The sequence below is a fragment of the Astatotilapia calliptera genome, chromosome 20 (assembly GCF_964374335.1).
Source record: "Astatotilapia calliptera chromosome 20, fAstCal68.1, whole genome shotgun sequence".
In the NCBI taxonomy this organism is placed as follows: domain Eukaryota; kingdom Metazoa; phylum Chordata; class Actinopteri; order Cichliformes; family Cichlidae; genus Astatotilapia; species Astatotilapia calliptera.
This window is the reverse complement of record NC_137441.1, coordinates 2857748-2875021: the sequence shown is the minus strand read 5'-3', so window position 1 is coordinate 2875021 and position 17274 is coordinate 2857748. Positions and strand designations below refer to the sequence as shown.

The 17274-nt window shown below is 42.7% G+C and overlaps 1 protein-coding gene across 1 annotated transcript; it reads right to left on the bottom strand.

Moving 5' to 3' along the window:
- Nucleotides 1-744: 744 nt before the first annotated feature.
- On the bottom strand, nt 745-6156 carry gpr37l1b (G protein-coupled receptor 37 like 1b). The gene is made up of 4 exons (XM_026154925.2): nt 4676-6156; nt 2180-2488; nt 1280-1648; nt 745-1057 (listed from the first exon to the last, which is right to left on the bottom strand). Exons 1-4 carry the CDS (start codon nt 5378-5380, stop codon nt 884-886), a joined length of 1557 nt encoding a protein of 518 aa, XP_026010710.1. The 5' UTR covers nt 5381-6156; the 3' UTR covers nt 745-883.
- Nucleotides 6157-17274: the final 11118 nt, after the last annotated feature.

Here is a 17274-nt window from a genome sequence, read left to right as displayed (position 1 = left end):
TCTAAATTAAATTTGGGAAGCTAAAGTTAACCCTCTGTACATTAGCATTATTTTTCCACTGGAGAAACTAACATGCAAACACAAACTAGTTCATAGCCAGAAACTGTTGTTAAAGAAAAAGTAAAATGCAGTGACCAGGATAACTTGTATCCCATTTTACAGGAAAGGATTTCACAGGATTATTTCTGCCTCAACAGCAACATTTGTTTAACTAATGTGAAGCTGTTTCGGGCTGGTCTGTGTCAATGAAATGTTTCAGTTCAATCAGTTCCAGAAGTTTTTCATTTTATATTTAAGCAGATCAAATGTTTATATTAAAATGTCATACTAATTTCAAATTTATGCTCAGCCCAGTTCACCTCTTATGACAGCAGGAAACTTCTATGCTTTGCACCAAACTAATGTTGCATATAAATGAGTTTAAATTAATGTTCCAAAAAAACACAACGAACTCGAGCCTCACAGCATCGATCTAAGGAGCGTAACCAAGGAAGACTTTCAAGACATTTCCATATATTGTGCAGCAGGAGGCCAGAGAGATGAGTTCTTTCAGAGTCCTGAAACAGGCTCCTGCATTTATAACAACTGGTTGTGCAAGTACACCATCTTCTTCTAATCTTGCTACAGATTAAACATTACTTCCTGCACTGACAGGAAGCTGAAGGGGGTAACTCTGAGTCCACATGGGAGTATCATACAAACGATATTCCGGTAGAAGAGAAGAGAACAGACAGAAAGTTGAAAAATATTTTCAAAATAGGGAAAAATGGAAAGAATGTGTAGAAGGAGACGATGGGTATACAGGTAATGTTGTAGAAAGGAGCAAAGGAGGAAAGACTAAGAGAAGAAGAGATGATCTACAATCAGAGACAGACTTGTTGCTCTAGCTAGAGATGGACAAAATGGCTGACGTGTCTTTAGCCTTATCAAAGAAGATGGACGTCTCATTGGCCCCCTTGAGTTTGACCTGGGGAGGTCCTGGAGAGCCTTGGGCTCCGGTTGGCTGACACTCCTGACAGCAGCAGCAGCAGCAGTCCATGAAGGCTTGGCCAAGAGCCTGAAATGCAGACGATGCACAGCTTTGGTAAGTGACAACTATACGCACAAAATCAAACACAATACTCCAGAGGACCAATATGCAAGGAATTCAGCCTTTTCAACCATCTGCCATTTCTCTAAATGGGTAGTGGACAGCAGGTGGTGAATTCTCTGCTTGGAAAAAGGCTTCAGTTGTACAGACGTCTTTGAGAAAACACCTTGTAGCTCGGTGGCAACCTACCTTACACAGGCACAGCAGCAGCACCGGCGTCACTGATGACTTGAAGAACAACAGGAAGTGATGTAACAGCACCAGCATGGTGGCAGTGTCTTCGGAGATGGTGATGTGCGTGTAGGCCAGCGTGATGTTGCAGACATGCTCGGGGAGAGCACACACGCCATACACAACAGCTAGAGCTAGTAGAGTGCAGTTCAGCTGTCGCTCCAAGGTTTGGTGTTGTTGACGCTTCTGGTTGGAGCGTTCGTCGAGGTTACGCTGCTTTTGGGTGGCGCTGGAGTCGCTGTTGACATTCCGGGTGGCCATTTGGCAAAGGATGGTGAAGAGGACAGGGAGGCAGAAGTAGCAGCCAAAACACCACCACATACGACCCTGAAGCACAGAGGTTAAAACAGTAAGAGCTGAAGGAGGAGAACTTTGGGAACATTCTGCTTTTGTCTGGGCAAAAAAAAGCCACAACAGCTTTTCTCCACAGCTAAATTGCCCTTTCAGGAACTCAGATCTTTCTGCTTTTACCTAAAATGTTCTGGACAGAAAACTAAATGTGGTTTCATTTATGACCTCTGAGCCAACCTGTGTGATGAAGCTGCTCCTCTGAGACAAACCCATGATATCTCTGTCCTTACTAAATCCTTACTCATTAATTCAATAAACCAGAAAACAAACAGAAATGCTTCATTTTTTTTACTTTCATTTGAGCTCCTACTGGTGCTCTTTTGACGGTGTCCAACTGGTGTCCATTTCTTCAGTGCTAGTGTACACAACATGTGGACGGCCACCAGTTAAAGAGAGAAGCACCATTATATACGCTCTAGGTCCAGATTTACATGTTCCGTGTCACCTAATCAACACACGGATACTATGTGTTGGTCAGTTCAGTGCGTACGTCTGCTTTGGTCTCACCTGGTGATACCTGAGCAGCAGGGAGTGAAGGGAATCAGGCAGGTAGAGGGACAGAGGAGAGGAGGGCGTGATGGTGCAAGAGTCGACCAGCCGGCCGGTGGATGGAGACACGGCCTGGCTGAGCTGCCATAGGAAGATTTCAGGGCTGGACAGCAGCAGAGCTGAGAGCCACACCAGCACCATCTTCATCAGCACTGAGCGACAGCGCTCCACCCGCCGAGCCTTTGGCTGGGAGGACGAGGTGGCGGCGTGGAAGCGATCGATACCCAGAGCACACAAAGTGAAGGAGGTGATGCCCAGAGACACAACCTGCAGGGAAGAGGAGGGTAACAACAGCAGTAAGTCAATGTGGCCATTCTCATCAGAGAAGGAAACTGTGCCTAAAAGTTAAACAGTTTACAGTAAAACTGCTAAATCCTCTTTTATTGAGTTCATGTTGCTATTTCTGAAATCAGTCTATTACCTTATCTCATGTAGCTCACCTGATGAAAAAGATTCAGTATGTCACATGTTCAAGTCCATATCATAAATATATATGATGAGAGGCATGGTTACTATGACATCACCAATAGGCTATGAAGCCTCAAGCTGAGCGTTTTGATTGTATCCCTCCTGGTGCTTTGCAAACAAGCTAACTGGGCCTAATGTTGAAACAGAGGACAATGCACGCTCAGTGGCTAATGACTTCTCGTGGAGCATAACCAACAGATCATCTCTTTTAAATCTAACACTGATCATAATGAACAGCATCAGTATTCTGTTTTATTTAGTCACCCTGGAATTGTCAATAGACCCCATTAAGTCATATGGAAAATGTTTACTGAGGTCAAAGTGTAAGACAGCTGAGGATTGTTTTCCCATATGCTTCTATACAAAATAGTCTTTTTGTTAATGTTATACTGTTAATATATCATAATGTATTAACAGTTCATATATCTGTGTGTAGTTTGCATGTTCTCCCCATGTTTGCGGTGGTTCTCTTCGGGTACTCTGGCTTCCTCCCACAGTCCAAAGACATGCAGTTATTGGGGTCAATTGGTGATGTTAAACTGCCCATAGATGTAAATGTGAGTGTCAGATGGAAACACAATGGCATCTCTGTGCCTCTGTGATGTGAGTAGCATAGATTTGAACAATGAGTATACCTACAACAGCAATCAGTACCTCCAAAGCTGCTTGATTCTATAGACGATGGACAGAGAGCCGGCAGTGTCGCCCATAGGAAGGCACTTAATCATACAAACACATTTTCATCTCCAAGTTTTTTTTTGTTTAACTGCAAGCTGTAGCAGGAAGTTGTAGAGCAAATCTTAACCACACTGTTTCCTATGACCATTCCAACCATTTTCTGTGTGATGGACCAAAAAACTGATACTCTAGTAGTGTAATATATGTAATATGCAGTTGTTTGGGTATTTCAAAGAGCCAACGAGCACATTTCAGTCTGGCTGTCCTGCAGCACCATCTTTAATTAGTTTACTAATAAAGCTGCCAGTAAACTAATCTAGTAACAGACTTACATTTTGGAGAATCAGTAACAAAATAACATAAAAACATGAATCACATACAAGGTCTTAAATAATCAGGCCCCATCTGATCTTAATGACCTTGTAGTACCATATCACCCTATTAGAGCACTTCGCTCTCGCTCTGCAGGCCTACTTGTTGTTCCTAGAGTATTTAAAAGTAGAATGGGAGGCAGAGCCTTCAGTTTTCAGGCCCCTCTTCTGTGGAACCAGCTTCCAGTTTGGATTCAGGAGACAGACACTATCTCTACTTTCAAGATTAGGCTTCAAACTTTCCTTTTTGCTAAAGCATATAGTTAGGGCTGGACCAGGTGACCCTGAATCCTCCCTTAGTTATGCTGCAATAGGTGTAGGCTGTCGGGGATTCCCATGATGCATTGAGTGTTTTCTTGAGCCTGGTTCTGCTGGAGGTTTCTTCCTGTTTAAAGGGAGTTTTTCCTTCCCACTGTCGCCAAAGTGCTCATAGGGGCTCATATGATTGTTGTTTTTTTTTCTCTGTATGTATTATTGTAGGCTCTACCTTACAATATAAAGCACCTTGAGGTGACTGTTGTTGTGATTTGGCGCTATATCAATTAAATTGAATTGAATTAATCATCATTTCTTCTTTAATACTATCTACAGCTGTTAGTCTCATTAAGATTAGAAATGTAAAACAATAAAATTGAGGTCAGTTGCCGCTATTATATTGATTATTACAGAACTAGCACATGCCTGTAATTTTGGAAAGTTTTTTTTATATTTGTTGTCATTTTACACAAGTAGTTGTAAAGGAAATCTTAATCTTTGGATCTGCTGATGTTTTCTACATCAGCAGTTTGGGTAAAATTTCTGCTTCACATTTGTATTTGTACAGTCAGCTGTCCAACAGCAGATGTATACTCCTTTAAGACTTCATAGGACAAAAAAAAGAAAAACAAATTATGTCGTTACACTGACTTCCTGCTTTTTTAACATAAGCCACACCCACCTCCATATAAGGCACCATGCGACAGGTGATGTCACCCAGGATCCTCCTATGGGATAGCTGGTTGAGGACCACCACTGGAAGGCACAGAACCAGAACTAGGAAGTCCCAAAATGCCATGCTGGCCAGTAGGTAGTTCCAGGCTGACCTCATGTAATAGTTGTTCCAGACAATGCACATGACTGCCATGTTTCCTACTACGCCCACTGCCAGCACCAGGCCGGCCAGGAAGAGGATGGCGTAGGCTGCATATGAGCCCTCCATCAGGGGGTAAAAGGGGTTGAAAAGTCCTGGAGCATCATGGTCAGTGTTGGAGCTGTTTGTGTGGAGGTTATCATCTTCATGAACCTTTCCTGCCACTGTAGTCGTTTTATTGCTGAACTCAGTAACTTGAGGCGCTGTAACCCATTCATTTTCAAAGGAATCACCAAAGGTGGACTGTTGCTCCTCCTCATCCGCACCACGGGCTTGGCGGCGGTTACGGTCAAGGTCCAGGTCCAGCACCTCGGTTTGGGGGAGGCTCTTGTCAAGGACGTAAGATTCATCCTGGGTTTTGACCGGTTTGCCAATCCAAAGGGGCTTTGGTTCGACAGGGGAGGAAGGTTTATCATTATTGCTGTGCTGCCCATCATGTTGCCCAACACTCTTTGCATCAGTAAGCAGCAGCAGCAGATACAGACACAGCCACAGACCGACTGACAGAGCCATGATGCAAAACTTAATATGACAGTTTCCTTTTAAACTCAAACCAGAAGAGTTCAGGACTACCTGTTGCTACGAAATCTGTAAATAATTCAGTAAAAATCCAGAAATGTTCCCAGAAATTTCCAATCCACTGAAAACAACAATTTGTATGTTGGCAAAGTTTCCAATAAATTTCAATTAGATTGAGCAAGTCCAGAAATCCATAAAATTGCGTGTGGGGGGACGGGGGTCAAAAATCAACTAAAAAGGAATGCTAAGATTACTTTGAAATTGTTTCATAAAACTCTGCCCAGTTTAAAAATATTTCCAGTTATAGAAAAAGCCTGTTTCTGAAGATAGCCAGTCAGTTTTTCTACAAGTTTGAGGTCCAGGATAGAGGGGTCCTCTGTTATCTCTTCTCTTCAAACTGCAAACACCCCCACTTTACTCACTTTAAAACTTCCCTCTGTTTTTCCCATCCATTAATAATCCAAACAGGTGTTGAGGCTCCAGGAGAAGCGGGATGGTGGGGGCAGCAGCAGGGTGTGTGTCCGTGTCTGGGCTGCTGTGTCTTGGCTGCAGGCAGCGCAGAGACTGGGCGTCCTGGAGCTCTGAGGATCTCTGGGAACGAGCAGCCCTCTGCAGCACGGCTGGATGGAGCCTTTGTCGGGACACACAAGCATACAAACAAGGCTGGCACACACACAAATACACACATTTGTCTGCACGATCATGCACGCATACTTTCTTTTGCTGTTTTTGTCTCTCACCTTCTCTCACACACACATTTTTAACAAATTCTCAGTTCTGCTGCCCCCTGGTGGTGGTGGGTGTACTTGGGAAGCAGGTGAGTTGACTGAGAAAGAGTGTTGATGAAACTGCTTCTCTTTTTGAGTTTGTACTTGTCTAAACTTAGCAATATCATCAAAGACTGACTGTATGATTCTATAATGACACTTTCTATCCTGCTAAAGCGTTTTTTTCTTCTTCTCTCTTTTACCTGGTAGAGTTACAGTTACAGTTACACCAGTTAATACATCCATTATTTCATCTAGACTAGCAGCTATCATCTAGTAGCTATTTTAAAACATTTCAGGATATGTGTTTGTTCAGTCCTTCTGCAGCATTGTCTAAGTTGGTCATCTGATAGAAAACGTCTTTAAAAATTGACTTTTAAGTTTTCTAAACGTTTTTTTCTACTGGAAGTTGTACTTCTACTGCTATCATTGATTTCAATGTAAAATTTTTTCTCTGCCATGTTTTTATGGAGGGCTATACTCTCGTGTCACCTGTGCACACCTATAAACAGTGACTTAGCTGTGAGTGATCTCCCCAATGACAGCCATTGTACGTACAACATACAAGTGCATGCGTCCATGCACATATTAACTTAACTGGATGAAAAAGGTATTCTCTAATAAGACTAAATATCTTATGATGCTTTATTTTATTTTCAGTTATTATATATTTATTAATTGTAAGCCCTGCATTTTCCCATTTGATTTGATCACTGAAAGAGTAAACTGTGTGTCCTGTAAGAAATGACAAAACCAAAACTAAAGTTACAACTTCAGCACTCAGTAGGTGTAGGTAGGCAAAACTATGTTCTTGTTTTCAGTTTAAAAAAACATTATCTAAAAAAAATCAATAGAAAGCATAAATGTATGCAAGCAGGACAGACATCCATCCATCCATTTTCTTCCACTTATTCGGGGCCGGGTCGCGGGGGCAGCAGCCCAAGCAGAGAAGCCCAGACCTCTCTCTCCCCAGCCCTCCTCCAGCTTATCCGGGGGAACACTAAGGCGTTCCCAGGCCAGCCAAGAGATATAATCTCTCCAGCATGTCCTGCGTCTGCCCCGGGGCCTCTTCCTAGTGGGACATGCCCAGGAAACCTCTCCCAGGAGGCATCCTTGTCAGATGCCCGAACCACCTCAACTGGCTCCTTTTGATGTGGAGGAGCAGCTGCTCTACTCTGAGCCCCTCCCGGATGGCTGAACTTCTCACCCTATCTCTAAGGGAGAGGCCAGACACCCTTCAGAGGAAGCCCATTTCTGCCGCTTGTATTCGCAATCTCGTTCTTTCGGTCACTACGCACAGCTCGTGACGATAGGTGATGGTAGGGGCGTAGATCAACCGGTAAATTGAGAGCTTTGCTTTTACACTCTTCACCACAACAGACCGGTACCAATCCATCTGTCGATCTCCCGCTCCCTTCTCCCATCACTTATGAACAAGACCCTGAGATACTTAAACTCGAGAAACAGGTGTCCACTGTGGTAAAAAACAGCTTTTACCAGTTGCGTCAGATTTCCAAAGCAAAGCCGTTCCTTCCTTTAAAGGACCTTGAAAAGCTTATCCACGCATTTATTACATCCAGATTGGACTACTGTAACTCCCTCTACTCGGGCCTCCAACACTCCTCTCTTTGCCGGCTCCAGTTAATTCAAAATGCAGCTGCGCGTCTTTTAACAGGTACGAGAATTCATGAACACATAACTCCAATTTTAGCCAAATTACATTGGCTCCCTGTTAAATATCGTATAGATTTTAAAATGCTTTTGTTCACTTTTAATATTTTGAACAATTTAGCGCCCAGTTATCTTTCTGATTTACTCCATTCATACAATCCCAACAGAGCACTTAGATCATCCAATCACAGGCTCCTAGCACAACCTAGGACTCGAATGAAGTCGAGAGGCGACCGGGCCTTTGCATCCGTGGCATCCAGACTCTGGAATAACCTCCCTGTTTATATTCGCACTGCCGAGTCGATCCAGTCTTTTAAATCACGTCTTAAAACTTAATTTTTTACTTTGGCTTTTGATTCTGTCTAGTTGTCTGTTTTAGCTTGTTGCGTTGTTACCTATTGTTTGTTGTCCTCTTTTATTGTTTGTTTTAACTGTCTTGTGTTTTTATTGACTGTGAAGCACTATGGTCAACACTGTTGTTTTAATATGTGCTATATAAATAAATTTTGATTTGATTTGATTTGATTAAACTCCTCCACTTGGCGCAGGATCTCGACCCGGAGTGGGCACTCCACCCTTTTCCGGCTGGCCGGGCCTTAGTTCATGGGGCCCGGCTGGGCACAGCCCAAAAGAGGGATATGGGCCCATCTTCCTGCAGGCCCACCACCCACAGGAGGCACCGTAGGGGTCGGGTGCAATGTGAGTCAGGCAGCGGCCAGGAGTGGAGGTCCTGGCGGACCGATTCCTCCAGTTGGTTGGAAATCAGTTACTGGCTTTTGGGCTCATGTGGTATTGATCTGTGGTAATAACTGCTCAGCTGAGGTTTGATACATAGATTCTGTGCATTCATTTGAACAGATTTCTTTTTCATTGCGATGCAGAATCAGAATAGTCCACTGCATCAGATTCTAGGTATGGAAATCTTATTTGTGATCGTGAGATGTTTCATTGTTTATCCACAACCTGCAGTTCAGCTTTCTTCTATCAGAGGTCGATATTGCTCCGTCTTAGCTAAGTCAACTAACACACACCTCCTCCAGTTCTTGGAGTGCTGATCAACATTCAGTCTGCACCTATGATAGAGCCTCCTGCAGTTCTCACTGATTCCCTCTAATGAAGATAAATAACATTTACGACCGTTTAAACTCTGACTGTGAGTCAGTGCAGGTGTGAACAACCAGGGAAAGAATTTGGATTAATTAAGCAAGGATGGTTGAAAGACGCCTGAAAGAGTTTACTCCTGTGCTATTGGTTTTCTACCGATTCATTTCACTGAAAATCATCTTGGATTTTGTTTCACTGGTTTAAATTTGCACAGAGTGATATGGGGGATATGGGGCATTACATTGTTTAAACTTTTGATATGAATCGTGCCAGTAAATGTTTGAGCACCACTGCCCGCGAGTTTTAGGAGTACATGGGAATTTGATTAGATGCCAAATGATGATAAAGAAAAATGAAACTTGATTCTCCCACAGAAGCTTGTTTCTCTGAAGAAGTCTGTTCATAGGTCAAACCCAGCACTGCGAGTTATACACAAAGATTGGAAGGTCTTCGTTCTCATCCAGGAGGCCTTGTGGTCTTTATTTATTTAACCCCTTTAGATTAATGTGCGTATTAGGAGGAATTTGTCTTGCTTTATGATTTAGAATATAAAGTTTCTGATTAGTGGACTAAATAAACTCTTTGTGTGTGAGTGTGACTCACTCTGTCTCTATAAAATGGTAATCCATGGAAATAAATAGAATTAAGCCATATTGTCCTAGATTATGATTGTGCAGTGACATGCAGTAATAGTAATAATTAGTAATAATAAAGCATTTCATACTGACCATCTGACCATCTGGTTGCTCCAGTTCAACCAGCTACAGGCGGAGTCAGCACTGTGACAGGCTGTAGGTGCCGTAGGTCCTCACAGAGACAGCCATCAGGTGAGTCCAGGAGCTGCATGTGGACTCGCTGTCCTACTTTGTCCTCTCTGCTCCTGCAGCTCTATATAAGGCTGTCAGTCTCTCCAGTGGAAAGACATGGAGGGCAGCACGGGTCAGCGGACACACACACATGCAAACCTTATATGGGAGAGAAAGTCGGTGGAAAATGTTGGTGTGAAATAACGGAGCATGAAATTCCTCCTTTCCCTTAAATCCCATTTAAATCTCCCAGGCTGACAGTCATGTTTGGCTTGGAGTGAAGCATCCTGCAGCTGACCTCAAATATTAAAAAAACATACAATCTGTCCTAATTAATACACTGTCCCTGTCCACCAGCACCGCCAGTGCCATATGTTCTGTCCATCCTCAGGGGGAGAGACCACATTCATCATGAAGATGCACAACGCTGGCTGATTGTCACGCACTGAAACATTCTGGAGAATCTTAAAGCCCAGATGTTTGTTCCCCAAGTCCTGATGGGAATGATACCGTATCCATCTGCCCAGTCCATGCTCCTCTGGCAGCCTCAGGATTCTGTGGAAGCCCAACTTTTTCCACCTGTGTTCAAAATCCCAATGTGCTTTTGGGATTTTAAAGTTAAACTTAAATTTAAAGATTCATATTCAGTTACTGTTGTTTCTTTGTTCTTTGTTTCCATAAACTAAGTGCAGCTCATCATTGCTTCAGTGCATCATTCAGGTTTTGATTTCTGTGGTCTGTCAACTACAGCTCAATGTTTTGTACAGAAGACAAAGAGTGTACTGATGTCGTGTCTGATTTACTTCATTCGCAATCTCTTTATTTGGAAATGAGCCATTGTTTCACACCTCTGCTGTTTGGTCCATCAGCTGTGCTAAGACCCTGTGGAGGAGGTGACTCGACACCCACGTGAACACTGCCAGTTAGAGCTAAATTCCTTCCGACTGCCAGGTATACTTTGTATTCTTTGATGCAACCGAGTACCACAGGAGGAGTACATTATTAACATCATGCACTGGTCCAAACACAGCACCTTCTTCCTGTCTGGCTCCTGCCCCGAACACACCTGACTTGTATGAGGACTGAATGTTCTCACATGGTTTGCAGTAACATCTTTTGGTTCACCTGGAGTTTGTTTGGAGCTTTATCTGTGAAAAGAAACCAAACGGGGGGAAAACTACAAGTTTACTAACTCATCAGCAGATTATAGCCACAGTAAATTAACTAGAGGTGTAGGAAACGCCCTAAATTACAGCTAGAGAACTCAGTTTGACCCCCGGCTCCTTCAGTCTGCATGCTCCAGTGTTCATGGTTGAAAAGTACTTAACAGCACAGAAGAAAGTGCTGCATGGACTCACTCTTACAACAGAGTAAAGTGGTTAGTGATGCAGAACTATAAAAATATCAGCTGTTCACCAGAATAACTACCCTTAATGTGCTTTATGAAACAAACCTCACACATGACACATCTGGCCACATTTCAACCAAAAAACTGAAACACAATTCAAAGTCATGCTTAATCATATCATCAACTACGATATTCGGAGTTTATTCGTCATGTAAACAGCTATTAATCTAATTGGCGCCGTTAAACCACTGCAAAGAGGTTTAATGGACACAAAGAAAGTTCTCCACCCAGCTCATGTTTTTCTTGACTCTTTTTCTCCCTGTTTGGGGTGAAGTCATGTGATTCCTGTCCACGTATTCTCGGTATCTAATCTTTTTCACTCAGTGAATATGAAGGGGGTAATTAGCTATAGAGACCAAAGGTTTCGCAGCTGAGTGTTTTAACGTGTGAGTCTGTGGTGATTCGCTCATGTTTGGAGTGTCCATTAGAAGAATTGTGGGTTTTAGCGCTTCTGCACAGGCTTCATTTTTCAGCCCTGGGGACTATCGCCTGTTTGGTGTTTCACTTCATCCTTTCCTGTGATTGAAACTGTTTCTGACAGAAGTCTTTGTGTGCTGACGAGCTTGCCTTTTCAGTCTTATGAGAATAAAGATTAAACACCTTTTGCTATTTACTACTTTTTTCAAACTTTAACACATAATTGTTGTTTTGTCTTTTCTTTCCTTTGCTTTACCAAAAGTGGCTCAGACTCTGACCCCAAAACTGAGAATTTTGTGCACCGAAATACACTGGCTCTAAACTGCAACGAGGCTTTTCTGAACTTTTACTTCATCTTCTTCTGGAGTTTTTCAGTTCTCCTCCCTCCCTTTGCCCCAGATAAGCACCCACGTCTGGGTTCATAACCTCCAGAGAGGAGAGTGGCGTGTTTTCAGGTTCAGATGGAAAGTTTTTTTTCTCTATTTAAACAGATGCCATTTTCTAAATCTGTCCACCCTACATCACTTTAAATTGTCAACACAACTATGTCACACATACAAACACACACACACACACAAACACACACACACACACACACAGAGAGAGAGAGAGAAAGCTCATTTTGGGGGGCATCCACAAATCGGGAGGTTGTTGGCTTGGATGTTTGCTTCTCCCTGATGGCTGACATTTGAAAACAAAGGAGCTAAAAACAGGATTCAGTCATTGTAGACATTTGGACATAGTGGGGAGGACCTGCTCAAACGACCGAACACCACAGTTTGACTGAATTGTGTCTCTGTGAGGTGAGATTTTGTCTCTCTGAGAGAACCTTAGTTTTATTTAAGGACGACAGACGCTGCCAGGTGTCACAAACACACCCGGCATCTTTTGTTTTCTTTACTTCATTGATTTCCTTTCATCACAATGTGACCTTAAACCAAACTTTGAATCGAAACCAGGATTTTACCCTGAAACCAAAAGATTCTCGAGGACTTGCTGTTTGCCCCTAAACGTAGTCTAGATGTGTTCCAATGGGAGAAGAAAGAAAAGCATAGTTGGCCTTATTTTTTCAGTCACCACAGAGACCACGTGACCACGGAAACTCACATGTTGTTATAAATCTGTAAATGGAGAGGAAGAGGTGGCGTGAGGGGATTACTGATTACTATTATTGTGTTCAGCTGCGGTTTCCCTTGCATTTACGTACAGCACATGGAGGGATAACTGCCTCTGAAACTACAACTATTAATCAATCCAAAAAGCCTTTAAACAAAACACAAAAAGAACAAAACATGTTGAGTAAAGCAACAACACCTATGGAAGTGATAACCATCAATGCTGCATTTTCAGGGAAAGTCCTGCACATTTGAGCTGAACGATGCTAAACTGCATCTATTACAACATCATGGTTTCACAAAAGATGGGACCAGTTCCTCAGCTGGCCTGCCTCCATTCCAGACTTCTCACCAAACATTTGGTCCATCATGAAATGAAAAACACACCAAAGAAAACTCAGAACTGCTGATCAACTAAAATATTCTATCAGACCAGAATGTGACAACAAAACGCAGCAGCTGCTCTCCTCTGCTCCTGCACCTTTACAGTCTGCTACCTTTACAGCCCGTTTGTGCCCAGATTTTTTTCAGAGTTGTAAGGCATATCATTTTATCAGTTGAGTCCCTCTGAATCATGTTATGTATTTATTTTTTCCATTTTGTACTTTTTTTTGAAGAAAATAGCATTTTTATGACTGGCAACAATTTTTGCCAGTAGTCACACAGCTTGTCACTAGGTCAAATGTCACCTAATAATAATAATAGAGAAGTAATAATAATAATATAATAAGAACAAAATAATAATATAGTCATAATAAATAATAACAAAAAGGTGGAGCCTCAGGTTCCCCCTGTATAAAATTCAAAACATCAAACAATTTGAACTGATTTCTTTATTCTCAATTTTTTTTATACTCAAAAACTCAACAAACATTTTTTTCTTAGAACCTCTAAAAACATATATACATATATAACATATTTCTTCCCATACATTCCATCATCTTTCATGCATGTTCTACTCAGTGTGGTACTTCTTGAAGCACTCCACATGTAGTGGCACATCACACTTTCCACACGCAAATGATGTGCGTCCGCCGCAGTTCTTGCATCGCTTGTACCTGCTACCAGTGTTGCAGGGCCAGTGGTTCAAATTATCAAACCTGGTGGCATCAGTTATCGCCACCGCCATTGAAGATCTTCTGCCCTGCCTACTTGGCTTTGTTCCATGGCGCAGGAGGAGGGTCTGGGCTACCAGCCTCTGGAAGGAGAGGAGATCCTTCTCTCCGCTTTTCCAGGACCTAAATGAATGACAAAACAAGCATGATAGATGCATGAATGTGCATCGTTTCACCCTTTCTACAACGTCATGCCCCATATGTAGAATGTTCTATAAAAGCAATATCACACTTGAGTTTGTGATGTTGGTCTGGATATCATCACTGTTGCTCTTGTCGACCGAAGAGCACTAGCGATGACCTCGAGTCAAACATCACCAACTCGATTGTGATATCACTAAATAACATACAGCCTTGTGTACCTGTAATAGCACCAGCTGTTCACCATGGCACTGTTCAGGGCCCAGCTGAAGCATGGCCACCACCACTTCTTGGACCAGATGTTGACTCTGTAGCGGCTGACAAACTGGTCATGCAGGTCCACTCCTCCCATGTGTGTGTTGTAGTCCTGGATACACTTGGGCTGTCTGACCTTGTCCATAGTCCGCTTCTGTTTATTCCATCTCTTCGCCTCAGTTTCGGTGAACTCCCTCTCCATGTTCGACACCACGGTGACCACGCTGTTGTCATTCCACCTTACAATCAGCTTCTCTGCCTCAACCAGATACTCAGCATCTCCTCTGGGTGTCTTCTTGAAGGTCTGGGGTGCTGTGAAGGGAACGTTATGGAGCTGAGTTTGTCGCATCGTGCCACAGCTGCCATAGCCTCTCAGGGTCATCTCATCCACCAGGGACAGGGTTGTGAAGAGGTTGTCGTGGTAAAACTTGACTCCAGGTGGCACTTCAGCTTTCTCTGCCAGGCCAAGAACCACACTTGGACCCTGACCAAGTCCAGTTTCCACCAGATGTGTGTGGCTTCCTACATATGGCTCCATCTGATGGACAAACCCGGAGGAGGATGCTAAGCTCCATATTTTATACCCAAAACGAATAGGCTTCCCTCTAATAAACTGTTTGCACCCATGCCTTCCAAAATACTCAATCATCATCTCATCTACTGCCACATGTTCTGCTATCGGGATTGCGTTGTTGATGTCATTTAGATGCTTAAAAAGGGGACGCACCTTGAAGAACGGGTCAGCTGTGATCTTCATGTTGTCTACTAAATGAACAGAAGACATAATTTCATCAAACCTGTTCCTCCGCATGGCATCTTTTACAGCATTGTTGCTGACATCACAATCGTCTGACCAGAGAAGACGCCGCCTTGGGACTGTGTTGTATCCACTGATCAACAGAATACCGTAGAATGTAAGAAGTTCATCCTCAGTCAGGTTGAGCGTTTTCCCTTTTTGTTCAGCGTAGAGATTGGACATTTCCAGTGTGACATCTCTGAGGGACTTGGGATAAAATGTGAGGAAGATATCCACTGGATCATCTGATGTGAAGCCAGGATCATGTTCTTTGGGGACATAGCGAGGGATCTGATATTTTTTGTTGGCTTGTGCTGGTGCTTTGGCCGCAATTTTGATTTTTTTGAATTTCTTGTCTTGGTTCTTAGTTTTGTGGAGCATGGGCCCAACAATCTGACTGGTCACATTTTCATTTGTGCCACTGACCTTTCTAGTCTCTGTCTGACTCACTGAGGATGAGCACCCAGGATCATCATCGGGGGGATTTGGCAGCTGCATGTCCGAATTAGGTAGAAAGCCTTCACCTTTGAGTATTCTTGATGGGAGGCGGTTATGGTCACCAGTGGCCTCATCATCAGATTGGTCACTGTCACAGTCTGTGTCATGTGCGTGCATTTCTGACTCAGGCACAACTGTGATGTCCGCCACAGTTTCAGAGTCCTGCAGCATGGCCAGGATCTCTGCTACGGTGTACCTAAGGAAAGGACAACATACATGTTAGCTAGCAAGCGAATTTTAGCTAGCAAGAAAATGATGTATGGTAATGTATAAAAATCCTATACACAGAGGCCTTGAATACCTGTGAATTTATTTAGCTAGGAATTATTCTAAAAGGACTAAAATGAGCCATTGTACATCATTCTACAATTTTAAATAAGTAAATTAGGAGCAATCCTGCAGACAGTGTTTTCCTTTAGTTAGCGACATGCTATGTGCCCACTGGCAACCTTTGTTGCCACTCACAGAAATAAGCCCATGAACAAAAAAATATTTATCCTAGGTACAATTTTTTTGGGGAGGGTTACTCTAGAGACTTGAATGATTAAATAATTATAAATATGTTTAGGGGGAAAGTCATAAGAAATTTATGAAAATTACCTCTTTCGAGGATGATTTGCATCCGCCATGTCTTCAGCCAGAAAGAGCGGGAAGCAGATGATGTCATGCGATAGGAAGCACTTGGAAACGATTTTTTAAAAATCAAAACCTTTGTCTAAGTTGTCTACTAGCATATAAGTGGAAAAAGTTGCATTAGTACCTTTGAGATTTTTTATTGTGAGTCGAAAATGACAGTGATAAACTTTGGCAACAATTGTTGCCAGTGGGGCAAAACGGGTTAAAGGAAGATTAGATGCTGCACAGCGGGGAACATGGCCCTGTCACAACTTTTTTGAGACATAAAGAAGCGAATATTTTTCTTAAAATGGAGATTTGTCTTCGTTTAAACATTTGATATATTTTCTGTTTTCAATTGTGAATAAAATATGAGTTATGAGGTTTCTCTCTTTTTATTTAAGCTGTCTTGACTTTTTTGGGACACACATGCGTCACCATCTTTTTTTTAATTTTTAATATAGCAAACTTTGCATGGGAGTGGAGCCTTTGCAGCTGCAGCAATTTGCAAATAATCACTTGGGAGTCTATGCTAGATTTCTGCCATTAAAGTGGACCAAAGCAGTCATACTGGAGGCCTAAAATGTGCCTAATTAACTGTTAGCAGTTGTTGTCGTGGATGTACAGGCAAAAGCTGAAAACATGACGCCTCAGTTGATCCACTGATCCTCTGAAATGAGCCATTCGGGCTCGTGTCTCTTTAAGGCCGCCTGGCTTAAAGTCCATTTTATTCTGACTGGCCGGCTTCCAGATGCCAGTAGAGGGGTGGGACACAGTGCTGCTCGTGCCTCCTTGTTTGTGTTGTGCCTATAACACGTGGCTGTATAAAAACAAATATAAAAAGTTTTTGGTAGCAGAGTCTAAAGCTTTTTGTTCACATGGATTAAATATATAAATCTGTTGAGCAATAATGCATGAAAACAGCTCTCTTTGACCTAGTGGTCATTTGTGGTATTGCATCCCAATGACCAACCTGTCGGGATGCGAGTCTGTGTGTGTGTGTGTGTGTGTGTGTGTGTGTGTGTGTGTGTGTGTGTGTGTGTGTGTGTGTGTGTGTGTGTGTGTGTTTAACACAAATACACAGGATTAAGTTGCAGATCTTAAATCATCACCTGTGTGACGTTTATCCAGGTCCAGTGAAGATAAACTGGAGGCAAAAGGTAAAAACGACCCTAACAGT

Bases quoted from the DNA above. Each gene is read 5' to 3' on its own strand.
- gpr37l1b (XM_026154925.2), bottom strand. From the start codon at position 5,380: ATGGCTCTGTCAGTCGGTCTGTGGCTGTGTCTGTATCTGCTGCTGCTG. The intron at 2,489-4,675 runs GTGGGTGTGGCT...TCTTCCCTGCAG, and splicing joins GCATGGTGCCTTATATGGAG to GTTGTGTCTCTGGGCATCAC. The intron at 1,058-1,279 runs GTAGGTTGCCAC...TCTGCATTTCAG, and splicing joins TGCTGCTGTGCCTGTGTAAG to GCTCTTGGCCAAGCCTTCAT.